General features: G+C 45.2%; 1 protein-coding gene across 2 annotated transcripts in view; it reads right to left on the reverse strand.

Annotated features, from left to right (window-relative positions):
* The window catches only part of Bcorl1 (BCL6 corepressor-like 1), an 82,798-nt gene that overhangs the window by 24,806 nt on the left and 44,906 nt on the right, over positions 1-13,086 (reverse strand). For both annotated transcript variants that reach the window (XM_013018044.1, XM_013018043.1), the window contains exons 8-10: positions 11,329-11,718; positions 6,719-6,942; positions 1,194-1,415 (exon numbers count right to left, since the gene is read on the reverse strand). In XM_013018044.1, the coding sequence (XP_012873498.1) occupies positions 1,194-1,415; positions 6,719-6,942; positions 11,329-11,718 (836 nt within the window). The remainder of the gene's footprint in view (positions 1-1,193; positions 1,416-6,718; positions 6,943-11,328; positions 11,719-13,086) is intronic.

Consider the following 13,086-nt stretch of genomic DNA (forward strand, 5'->3'; position numbering starts at 1 on the left):
GAAAGAAAGAAAGGAAGGAAGGAAGGAAGGAAGGAAGGAAGGAAGGAAGGAAGGAAGGAAGGAAGGAAGAAAGAAAGGAAGGAAGGAAGGAAGGAGCGAAGGACAGACTGGAGGGAAGTATAGAAGGAAGGAGAGGGGGAGGAGTAACGCTAGAGGGAGGGGAGGAGGGGGAGGGAAGAAAAGAGGGAAGAGAAAAAAAAGAGAAGGGAAGAGATGAGAAAGAGAAATAAAGAAGGAAAAAGAATGAGAGAGAAGAGAGAAGAGAAGGGAGAGGAGAGAGGGGAGGGAATTTGAGAGAGAGAGAGAGTATGAAGTGTTTGACGGGGGAGACATTGTCAGCTCTCCTGCACTGACCACCTTAGCTAGGAGTGGCAGGCAGGCTTGAAACATATCACTTATAGGTATGGAAGGTCTTGAAAGGGCAATATAGTTTGTAACTCAGCAACTACATGCTAGGAGGAAATCATCAAGGTGGAGGACAAAGATACATGGTCAAGGGAGTTCGTATCAACAAAAAGTGAGGAACAGAATTGTGTGCCAATACAACCTAATCATGCTAGATGATTAAATTCACTGGCACTTGACAATCAAAAAACTCTGGTTTGCACTAAGACACATATTCATAGACTTGGCTATATCATTAGCTTTCTCATCTGTAAAATAGAAATAAATATCTACCTCTCCAGGTTTACTAAAATCAAAGCTCTTCACATGGCAAAAGAGGTGTCAGCTGACAGCTGCCTTTCTTGTTTTCATTTCCATGTGTAAGGAAGACAGTTCAAGGTGGGGTTAGTTCTGCTTTGCCCCTTGAAGGTACTCTTGATCCCTCTACCTGAAACCCAGGAAGCTGGAGGAGATGAAGCAGGAGCAGTAATCACCCCTTGCTCTTCCATGTCAGAAAGCCACCACACAGAGAAATTTAAGACAACATGAAAAATCCCAAAATCCACTTTCTAGTCTAGGAATGTAGACGATGATATTGTGTTACCATCTCAATTACATTCATCTCAAACTGACATTCAAATGAGCCTGCATTCCCACACACTGAAATCAGACAAGGAGCAAGGCAGCCTCCCGGGCAATGTGGACAATGGAGACAGGCCAGCCTGACACAAGCCCCACAGGGGTCAGTGCAGAGATCTATTCAGGCCAATGGCAGCCAACGTAGCTCATCACCCTGGGACCTCACTTACCTTATAGCCCAGACGAGCTGCCCGCTGCAGTAGGGTCTCACCAGCATTTTTGTTCACTATGAGCCGCCGTGCTTCTGGGGGGATCTGTCGAGCTGTAGGTGACTCTGAGACTTCCTCTGGGCCGGCACTTCGGGACTTAGAGGGTATACATGGTTCTGTGGGCTTTGCTGGAGTGGGAGATTTGACAGATCGTGTTTTCAGCTGGGTCCAACGACCTTTGCCCTGGAAAGCATAGATGCAATCCTTGGTCAGGCTAGGCTGCATGTGTCATCCATCATAGCATGTCACTCGCCTGCCTAGGCCATCTCACTTGTTTAACAGTACCCCAGATGGTCCAGACCACTGTCAGCTTTGGGACTAGAGGCTGGGCCAGTCACTAGCTATGAGAGGTATTTCCAAGACCAGCACTGCTTCCTGTGCTTTTCTGCCTGTTGGGAGGAAAGGAGGAGAGGTACAAAAAGCATCAGATTCTCAGCCCTATAAACCATGAAATGATGAAGGGACTAGAAAACAGGAGTGGAGAAGATATCCAAACTTCTCCCAGGCACACTGCATGTCTTCTCTACGTGCCTCAAACTCACTCATTGAGGTTTGAATAAGCCTCCTTGAAGCTTGGTATCTCTTAACTATCGACAAAGAGCAGCAGAGACAACTGACTAGAGTCACAGTTCCTAATACCTTCACTCTTGTTGCAAACAATCCCCCCCTTCATCCAACCTCATAGGGTTTTTCCCACCTTTCACCACAACACATCTTCAGATCATGCTCAGGTCCACATGGGGTAGTGGAACAAATCAGCTTGGAAAGCAGACAGGGCTGGGTGTGAAGCTTGCTTCTGCTATTAACTAGCAAGACGTGGGGGCAAGGCCTCACTTTTTCCTGTGCACAGTGTTTTGAAATACTGAATGATTACTAAGGTTGCAGAACTACCACATGGCAGGAAAGTTCTATACTCATGAGTGACTCCTAGTCACCACCCTCCCTTTTTTTGTGCTTGATCTCAGGGCCTGGATGCTGTCCCTGAGCTTCTTTACCTTCTGGCTTTTAGTGAAGCTAAGTGTCTCACAGATTTTCTTGCCTAGGCTGGATTTGAACTACAATCCTCAGATTTGAAGCTTCTGAGTAGGTAGGAATACAGGTACGAGCTACTGGCACCTGGCTTTCCTCCAACTGTTATCTAAAATATTCCTATGGCTGTCTTATTGTAGTATACTAGAACTGTGGGGCAGGCAACTTGTCTCTTTCCTTCAGGTAACTGAACAAGAAGGAACTGTGTGGGAGGAGCTATACTCAAGGACTCAAATAGGCGCCTTCCCTGCACCTGGGCAGTTAGGATGACCGAATTCTAAGCTTAGCGTTGGATGCTAGAGCACACATTGTGGTAGCCACCCTCCAAGAGGGCCCTGAGGATCCTCACTCCTGTTCCCCATGCTTTTGTGTGTCCTGTCCTATACTGTACAGCATATCTAACAGGAGACATCACATGACTTCCAAGGCCAGGTCCTCAAAGACACTGTTGGCTTCTGCCTTATTCTCTGCTGGATCACTCACTGTGAGGAAAGCTGGCTGCCCACAGCATGACACTAAAGCAGCCATTTGGGGAGAGCCACAGGGCAAGGGAAGAAGGCTTCCTGGCCATCCACCAGCCCTGACTTGCCAGCCATGTGAGTGAACTATGCTGGAAGCAGACCTTCCAGTACCAGTTGAGCCTTCAAATGGATGTAGCCCTAGATGACACTTTGATTGTAAACTTGCCAAAGACTCCACACCAGGCCCCCTCATACATTGCTCTTGAATTCCTGAGCTCCAGAAAAGGTGTGGGAGCAATATATGTTTATTGTTATGTTAAGCACTATGCTTTGGTGATTTGTTACACTGGAATAGAGCATACACACACACACACACACACACACATATTTTAACCCAATCCCTCAGAGCATGAAGATCTTACCTAAACTCCATATCTTCTAAACAATTCGATACCATTCTGATGTCTTCTACCCTATTTCTGCACAATCAGCACAGAAACTCTGAATCATATAACCTGGCATCTGATGCCTCACTTTATTTCCTTACATTGTTTCATAGCTAATTCTCTTTATTTTCCAGTTCTGGGACTTGCATGCAGGGCCTGGGCACTGTCCCTGAGCTTCTTTTTCAAGGCTAGCACTATATCACTTGAGCCACAGCACCACCTCCAGCTTTTTCTGTTTATGTGGTACTGAGGAATCTAACCCAGAGCTTCATGCATGCTAGGCAAGCACTCTACCACTACATACCTAATTCTTGACTCCTCTGCTGGACTTTTTGTATCATTTATTTATTTTTAGCAATATTAGGGTCTGAACTCTGCATATTAGGCAGGGACTCTACTACATGAGCCATGCTTCCTTTTTTTCTTTATTTTCAAGTACAGACTAGAATTTTTGCCCAGGCTGACCTTGGACCTCCTACTTATGCCTCTTGCATAGCTGAGATACAGGAGCACAAAGCTACACTCTGATTTTTGGTTGAGATAGAGTCTTGCTAAGTTTTCATCAGAGCTGGCTTCCATTCTCTATTTCCCGAGTATCTGGAATAACAAGCATGAGATACCACATTTGGATGATTTTAGTTTTCTTTGAGGATAGGTCTACCCTATGTTGTCATGGCCGGCCTACCAACTCCTGGGCTCAAGGAATTGGTACGTTAGCCTCCACACCCAGTTCCCCTGCTAGTTCTTAAACTCCTTGGAAGCACAGTTCATACTGTCAGCTTCTCTTTTGTTTCTTACAACACTGGACTTTGGGCTGAGCGGCACATTACCACAAGAAATATGTCATGCTTTGATTAAAGCCAGCTATGTGTAGAACACTGGACAGCCAGAAAAGTTACCTAGAAAGGAGCAATACCAGAAAAAAAAAGATGAAGGTCATAGGGCATCTGCTTCCTCTGGTAAATCCCAAATTCATAAGAAACCACAATAAGTCTCCATTCCAAAAAGAAAGAGATACTATCCCTAGGAGGAAGGCATCGGCTATGAGAGTATAATGCTGTTTGAGGTGCTGGTACTAGGGTTTGAATTCAGGATCTTGCAATAGTTTGGCTTGCTTGCTCAGCTGGAGTTCTACCACTTGAGCCATGTCTCCAGCTCAGATTTTTGCTGGTTATTTTGGAGATGGAGGCTCTTAGACTTTTTCTGCTCAGCCTGGCTTGAAACTGCCATACTCTGGATCTCTCCCTTGAGTGGCTAGGATTACAGGTGTGAGCCATTGACAGTAAGCTATAATGCTGCTTTATCATCAGGAGAATGGAATATACAATAAAAGGACTAAAAGATGCTGGGTAAAATACCCAGACTTTTGATAAGCCAAGCCAGAAACCAAAGAATGACTCTTCTTCTGAGGGCTTGAGTGACCAGAGAGCAGGGAGGGGGGAGGTGACTCAAGTGAGAGAGAAACAAGAACAAGTAGGGGACACCCTCACCTGGCTCTGAGCCTCTGTGGGCAGAAGACTTTAACCAAAGTTCTGATTTAGCATTGCAGAATTGTCCATCTCTCCCCCATTTCCATACCTGCTTCTCACTATAAAGCTCTGTGCCATGGAGCAAGCAGAGCAGGTGGTGGTGACTAGGAGAGAATAAAAGCAGGGGGAAAAGGGAGGCCCTGGGAAGGAGAAAACTCTCCCCAAGAGGAACATTTCAGAAGACGCACTACCAGGCAGAACAGCCAGACAGAAGCATCAGGAGTGCACTGCTGAATGTCAGGCAGCTAGTTACCCTTGTGTGGAATGGCGCCATCTAAGAGTCCAAAGAAGAGGAGGGGCCAAGAGCCTAGGACTCCCAGCTTTTGCCAGAGCTTCTCAGAGTTATAACGTTTTCTGTTCCAATATCTTCTGGATACAGACAGAAACCACCCATTCAAAGCCTACAAAGCACATGGACTGATTGGAGCTCTGAGGGTAAACAGATTTGCACCAAGTCCTAACTCTGACCCTCAGAACCATTGAGGGACTTCATTTAAGTCCCTTAACCATTCCCATTCTGAGCCTCGGTTTCCTTACTGTAAAATAAGGACAATATACATGCCAACCTCTAAGACCCACTGCATGAATGAAGACTGCCAATTTGAACTGTGCACTAAGCACAGAGTTGGGTTATCACCTCTTTTACTAGTCCTTCTCCCACCCTGTGAGTCAGAGGGAATGAATACCAGGCCATGCTAGACCATGCTGGGTCTCTGTACCCCAGTTCCTGTCTGGGCCTGAAGCATGAGGATACACACCAACCACTGAAGAACACTTTACAGTTATGAAAGACTGTCACAGACATTTCCTCTTTTGTTCACCCAAGCACCCTTCTGAGACTGAAAGGGCACAGAATATGAAATCCAGTTTCAAAGATGAGCAAATATACTTGAGTACCTTGTCTGAGCTGAACAAGGCTCCAGGCGGAGGCAAGGGGAAAGGAGAGGGAGACAAGCACCTATTCTTTGTCAGAAACGTTCAAGAATCCTTGTTGGGAGCTGGAGTAGGAAGACTCACAACCATCCAAACCAGCTCAATATGGTCTCTGTCTCTGTCAGAGTCTCTGTATCTGTCTTTATCTAGCTCTCTCTCTTGTCAATGACAAATGAGTACACATTGGATCTTTACTTCTTTCAAATGTAAAGCTCACCCATTGTGAGTTCTGTCTTTTTTGTACTAATGCCAGAAACATCAGACCCAAATGAGATGGTGATTTGAAGAGGGGTCATAGGAATTGACTTGGCTGACTGGTAAGTGTCCACTGAATCACTCTTAGGCCTCTAACAAACACAACAGGCCTGAGAGTAGAAGAATTCCTTCAACTGTACTCTCAAGCAACCTTTTTGTCTGGACATCAAACCTGGCTTCTACAAGTTATTGTTTTTACCTTGTTTGAATCAGAAAGCTCCATGTAAATTAAACCCAGACAAAAGTTTCGTGACTGGATGTTTGTTTTGATTTTTTTGATGCCAGTCCTGGGACTTGAACTCAGGGCCTAGGCACTGTCCCTGAGCTTCTTTTGTTCAAGGCTAGTACTCTACCACTTGAGCCAAAGCTCCATTTCTGACTTTTTTGAGTAGTTTACAGGAGATGAGAGTTTCACAGACTTTCCTGCCCAGTCTGGCTTTGCATGGTGATTCTCAGATCTCAGCATCTTGAGTAACTAGGTCAGCCATGAGCCACCGCTGCTCAGCTTTATAGGATGTTGACAGCTATTCAGACTAACATCCTGCCATATACTCTTCCTTAACTCAAAGGAGACACAATGATTATAGAGAAAAAGCCAGCATGTGCTACCCTATATAGTAAGATATAATTTTAGTTCCCTTTCTTCCAATCTACCCACTAACTCTAGAACTAGTTTAAAATACTTTAATAAATCAAAGTTGATTTGATCCTCTCATCCAATCCCTCCCTCTTTCATCTCTGAGAAGATTCCTGATAGAGGGATTTGGTGGAAAATCAGCCCCCTCTCAGGCTCATGCTCTCCCCTGGATAGTTCCCCTTTGCTAGCCACACACCTTTATCTCTTCTGAGACGTTTACCATGTGCTTGGTCTTGCACTTTCGTTTTCCTGATGGCTTCTCTGAATTTTCAAGGCAGGCTGGCTCCTCTAGGTTATTGGGGAGGAAACCATTTGGTGAATCCGAGATCCCCTGGGCTTTGCTGGACAACAGAAGGTTCCTGTTCCTGAGGCAGTGCTCTGAACTTGGGGAGGAAGTCTTCTGCTTACGAGCCTTTAAATCTAAACAAGAAACAAGAATCACTGTCAAAGAAATAGAACACTGAAAAGCAGTACCGGCCTCTATGATGAACCACAGGACACTGGGGATTCAAATCCCTGGGCAAAGTTGTATAACTATCAGCTATCAGTATATAGTGCAGTGGTGATTAATCCACTAAATGCTTCTTGAGTTGACATTATACTTCAATATCGAAGTCCCACGTGGACAAGGAGACAGCTCCCAGCCCTGCCAGCAGGGGGCAGGCCATCTGGCTGTTCCCCAAACGAGGGCAATTTATAAAAGATTTTCCTATAACCCAGAAAAAAAAAATCCGAATTGCTTTTCATCATTTTCTCTAATCCTTTCATCTTTTTTTCCTCAAATGCAAATAAATTTAGTGGCTCTGCCAAAGTTAATTATCTAGCACACTGGAGCAGGAAAAACATGGTAGAAGGCTTGCCCCACCTGACTGCCCTGTTTGCCACTGTGTAAGGACATAAAGATCAAAGCAACAGAATCTCCCTAAGACCAGATGATACCATGGACCTACTTAGCTGGTAGGCAATGGAACATACCAGCAATAGATCCAATTCTAGCCACAGTTCTGAACACTAGACATAAGACATGGCAAAAGATCGATATGTCTGTTTAGCAAATTAACTGTTGCCTCAGTTTCTCCCATTTGTGAAATGAAGGGATTGAGATCCAAGAGCTAGCTCCTCTAAAACTGACAAAATTGACATGGATTTTATGGGAGCCATTGCCAAGGGCAGATCCAGATGTGGGAATCATGATTCCAGTATGAAGCATTGGCTGTAACTTATGCACAGCTCTTCAGAGGCCAGCTGTCTTACAACTACTTTCTTCCAAGTAGACCTAGTCCACTAGTGGGCCTGCAGTCTGTCTAAAAATTGCTGTGCTAGATGGTTTGTAATGATACTTCCAGACCACTAGTCTGGAACACTAATCCAGAGCTTTTGACACAACATGTTTGAGCTGAGGCAAAAGAGGAAGGAACAGAACTGTTAGGAGGACCTCAGGAAGCATGAGGAGCCATATGGCAGTGTTTAGTGCACAGGAAAAGAAATAACCTCTACTTCATCTACCCAGGGCAGGGCAGGGCAGGCTCTGGAATTTGTTCAGTTGCAGAGAAATAGGGCTTTATAGAAACACACAACGGAACAGGGAGTAGATGTAACACATGTGTGAGTGCAGCAGACTACTTTAAAATTAGGATGCTCCAAGCCAGTATTGGTGGCTCACACCTGTAATCCTAGCTCCTCAGGAGGCTGAGACTCAAGGATCATGGTTCAAAGCCAGCCTGGGCAGGAAACTCTGTGAAGTTCTTTTTTTTTTTGCCAGTCCTGGGGCTTGAACTCAGGGCCTGGGCTCTGTCCCTGAGCCTCTCTGTTCTCAAGCTAGCACTCTACCACTTGAGTCACAGTGGCACTTCTGGCTTTTTCTGTTTATGTGGTACTGAGGAATCAAACCCAGGGTTTCATGAATGCTAGGCAAGCACTCTACCACTAAGCCACCTTCCCAGCCCTGTGAGGCTCTTATCTCTAACTACACTAGCAAAAACCCAGAAGTGAAGCTGTGGCTCAAATGGTACAGTAAAATAGCCTTGAGTAAAATAGTTCAGTGAAAGAACCCAGACCCTGAGTTCAAGCCCCAGGATTGGTGCCCCCCAACCCCCACCCCCTGCAAATAATGCTCAGTTCAGTGAGCTGTGGTTACTTTGGGCCCCTGCACAGGTAAGTAAGGGAGACAGCCAATCCCAGTATGAAAAAAAAAAGTGACTAAGCTCAGACAGGAGAAGGGTCACTTTCTGCTTCTCTGATACTGTCCTGAAAGACAGGTCACTTTGGTCACTTTCTGCTTCTTTGACATTATCCTGACAGACAGGTAGAAGTAGGTAGGACTGGAGCTTTCTGAGGAGAAATATGGCTATTAAGCTATTTTCACATAAAGAAGCTATCATCGAATCTGGAGGAAAGTGATCAAATCATGTGCAAAGCCAGAGACTTCAATACAAAAACCCCACAGTGGGAGAATAACTTTTCAACAATTGGAGCTGTCCCTAGATCAAACAGGTACCTGATAACAAGTGTTCTCCCCGTTACTGGAGGTGCTCAAGCAAAAGCTAGCTAGCACTCTGTTACAAATGCTGTGAAGAACCCTCTCTACTTCTGCATTGGGTGGCAAATAGGATGCAGCAACTGCAAAGGTCCTTCTGGTTCCAAGAGCCAATTGCTCCATAAGAAGTGTCCAAGCTCAGAAACTGGCCTTCAATAGAAAAAAAAATCAGATGATTCAAAAGCTCCTCTTCATCCTAACACAAGTGGCTGGGCCAATGGTTTGACAAGTCATTCATGACCAATCCATTATGGCTCTAGTAAAAGAAAGGGAAAATTGCCCCACTCACACAGTTGATGAAAATGAGCTCAATTACTCTCTTGAGCATAGGGATTGGTGTCACAGATATCTCCACTTAAACAGAGCCGGAAATGAGGATAAACCTTCTTTGCATTATAGCAAACCTAGAATCTACTACCCATTCAATGTGAGGTTAGTCCATTTTAGCTAATACAGGGACTGTGGATATTTACCAGCAGCTCAGTATGAATACATTATAGGAAACAATCAATTGTTGCTTTTCAAGGGGAGAGGTCAGAGAATGAAATGGACAGTGTTCTGACAGAATCCAGAGAAGTGCTTTTGACTCAATTCGAAATCCACTAAAAGAAATGATTCTGAACCATACTTAGTGAAGCAGTCTGTGATTAGCTTCATGTGACTGTCTGTGCCTCTATGATCACATTTGATGTGCTCAAATAATTCTGGCTTTCTCTTTAGACTGCCTGTTTCCCCAGCTCAGGTAGGTCCAACAAATAAGATGCCACGTTGTGTCACCTTGAAGCTTCACTTCAGGGCCAGGCATAGTGGCTCACACCTCTAATCCCAATTACCAGGGAGCCATGGGTGTAAAGAAGATTGAGGTCCAAGAGTGGTCTCTGGGCAAAAAGCAAGAGACTGTATTTGAAAAATAACTAAGGCAAAAAGGGACAAGAGTATGGTCCAAGTGGCAAAGCATTTGCTTTCTACCTCTGAATAATCTTTGTGCCTTTAACTGAGAAAGAAAAATGTGCTCACTTCTTTTTTGTTGTTGTTGGTCGTGGGGCTTGAACTCTGAGCCAGGGCACTGTCCCTGAGCTCTTTACTCAAGGCTAGCACTCTATCACTGAGCTACAATGCTACTTCCAGTTTTCTGGTAGTTAATTGGAGATAAGTCTCACAGATTTCCTGCTTGGGCTGGCTTTGAACCATGGTCCTCAGATCTCAGCCTCCTAAGTAGCTAGGATTACAGGTGTGAGCCGCCTGGTGCCCAGCTCCCACTTCTATTTGAAGGTTTTTTAATTAGTTTAATGGAATCATTGTACTTCTTTTCAGTTTAGGAATGGAGACATCCCATGAAAGGCAGGCAATGCCCTCTTTCTTCTTGAATGTAAGATTCTAGGAGAGAGGACTTGTCATCTCCCAAAACATGACTCCCTCAAGCTAATCAGAATTCCCTGGTATGGTGCTGGCTTGGCACATGCCAAGGAAATCACTATGATTTGGCTCACAGGTTCAAATGTTTGTAAGCCAAGAAGAGAAGCAATGTCTGCAAACCAAAAGGGAGGAGGAATGGGATTGTTCATGCTTCTAATTCCAGCTACTTGGGAAGTAGAGGTTGGAGGATTATAATTTAAAGCCAACCCTAAAAAAAACCATGAGGCCATATATGGGGGGGAAAACCCTTAAGGCAAAAGGGCTTAAGCAGAAGAGCACTTACTTAGAAGGTGTGAGACCTTTCATTCAATCCCCAATATTTACCTTTTCCCCAAAAAAGAAAAAAATAAGAAAACCAAAAGGCTTAGGCTTTCATATAGTCAGTTCACCCATACGTCAGTCCCAACTAATTTCTTTTGTTTTTGGTGGTGGTGGTAGGGGGCTTGAACTCTGGGCCTGGGCGCTGTCCCTGAGCTCTTCAGCTCAAGGTGAGCACTCTATTGCTTGAGCCACAGTGCCACTTTTGGTTTTCTGGTGGATTATTGGAGATAAGAGTTTCATAGCATTTCCTTCCCCGGGCTAGCTTTGAACCGTGATTCTCAGATCTCAGCCTCCTGAGTAGCTAGGATTACAGTCATGAGCCACTGGCGCCCGGTCCAATTAATTTCATCTCAATGCAAAGCCAAATTTGGGGGCTGAATTTGAGGGACCATTTTGGCAGCTGGAGATCCCAGCAGCAGATCTGTATGGGTCCAGCAGCGTTTGACTGGTATAGAGATGTAAACACAGGGAGGCCTGATGGCTCCCTGAAGCCAATCACACTATGGGGACAGGAGCCCCTTGGCCATCCTTACCTGCTCTCCCTTTCCGCCGCTGCTCTTCTTCTTGTTCTGTCAGGTACTCCCCAGTCTGATATTTTCTGCTCTTCTGCCGTCTCCGTTTCTTCCTCTTTACCAAGCCCTCCTCGTCATCTTCCTCTTCCTCCTCATTGGTGTCCCACAATTGCCGGGCAGCCTCTGTCCTCCAAGGCATCTCTCGGGCTCTCCATAGATGTCTGCGGCCTTGGCTCAGCAAGGTCTTGTCCTGGGCATGATGGCTGCGGTACTGGGTATCTCGTTGGGTTTTTCTCACCTTTCGACGCTTAGCTGGGGTGGGAGCCACTTCTTCTTCCTCCTCTGTGGGGAAGACTTCCTGGCTTCCCATGTCACTGTCTGCCATACCGGCAAAGGAGCTACAGATGCTTCCTGTGGACAAGATATACAGAAGATGGTCAAGTACCTCTTCAAAGGATTAAATATGGTGTTGACACAAGTACCCTCGACCAGGACTTTGAAGGTCTAGGTTCTGTTATTAGTTGAATGCTTTAGGAAAGTTTCTTTACTGCTGTTTCCTCATCTATAAAATGAGGATAACTGTTTTCCCCTGGCTGACTTCACAGGACAGTTCTAGAGCTCATGTGGCATCTTTATAGAGTCAAGTACCAAGAAAACACACCCTTACTCATCCATGATGCTATAGCACTTGAATTCATTTCATAAACCTTTGCTTCATGCTTTACTAGGAGCCAATCATTGTTTAAAAGGCAGGAGAGAACCACAAGTCCCTACTGTTTGGGGAAACAAGGACTGAATAGAGGGAAAGGGAGGACAGACAGGTATCACTCTCCAGCAGTGCTCAGTTGGTGGCACCATCAGTTTCACTAAAAGTCGCTCAGTTCCAGCAGACTCAATATAAAACAAGTCCTAGGAATAGTAGATCAAGGAATCCTTTTCCTGTGACAGTCTGGCTTAGCCATATCCAAATACAATACAATAGGCTCTCTTCCCTTAAACTGACCTGATCTCTTACTGAGTTGCAGAGAATTCAGGGGTAGTTTTTTCCCCTGGACCTCTCTCACCTGCTGCTGCAGCTGTTCCTCACCACTGGGCAGGCACTTCTTCTTCCACTCCTGACCATCCAAGGACATACAGCACCTTCCCTATTCTCTTGGGCCACCTTGCCAAGAGGCCATTTTCTCTCCCCACTCTCTTTTGCTAACAACAAAAGTGCAATCCTAAATTAGTCTGGCTTTGCACTACAGGAATTTTTTTTGCAGGTCTCAGGGCCTCCTACTTGTTAGGCCAAGCAGCAAGCACCACTCTACCATTTCACCCCAGCCCCAGTGCAACACTCTCCTGAGAAGCAACACTAGCATCTTTCTCTCAAAGCCCAGTTGGCTACTTCAACAATTCCCAGAGACCTCAGCAAGGTCAAAAGAAATAAATAGCTTGAGACAAACAGAACCACTGTTGACCAAAGCTTTTATTTTTGTGGCCATTCCTGTGGCTTTGAACTCAGGGCCTGAGCACTGTCCTTGAACTTCTTTTGCTCAAGGCTAGCATTCACGACCTGAGCTATAGCACCACTTCCAGCTTTTTCCGTTTATGTGGTACTGAAGAATTGAACCCAGGACTACATGTATGCTATGTAAGCACTCTACCACTAAGCTACATTCTCAGCCCCTGACCAAAGCTTTGGGTAGCAACTATCTAGTAAATATTCCATTATATGAACCAAGAAGGGAATGAAGTATTCTGCATATAGTCTGGTTAATATAGAATCACTGTAGAAAT

The sequence above is a fragment of the Dipodomys ordii genome, unplaced genomic scaffold (assembly GCF_000151885.1).
Source record: "Dipodomys ordii isolate 6190 unplaced genomic scaffold, Dord_2.0 Scaffold38, whole genome shotgun sequence".
NCBI lineage: Eukaryota > Metazoa > Chordata > Mammalia > Rodentia > Heteromyidae > Dipodomys > Dipodomys ordii.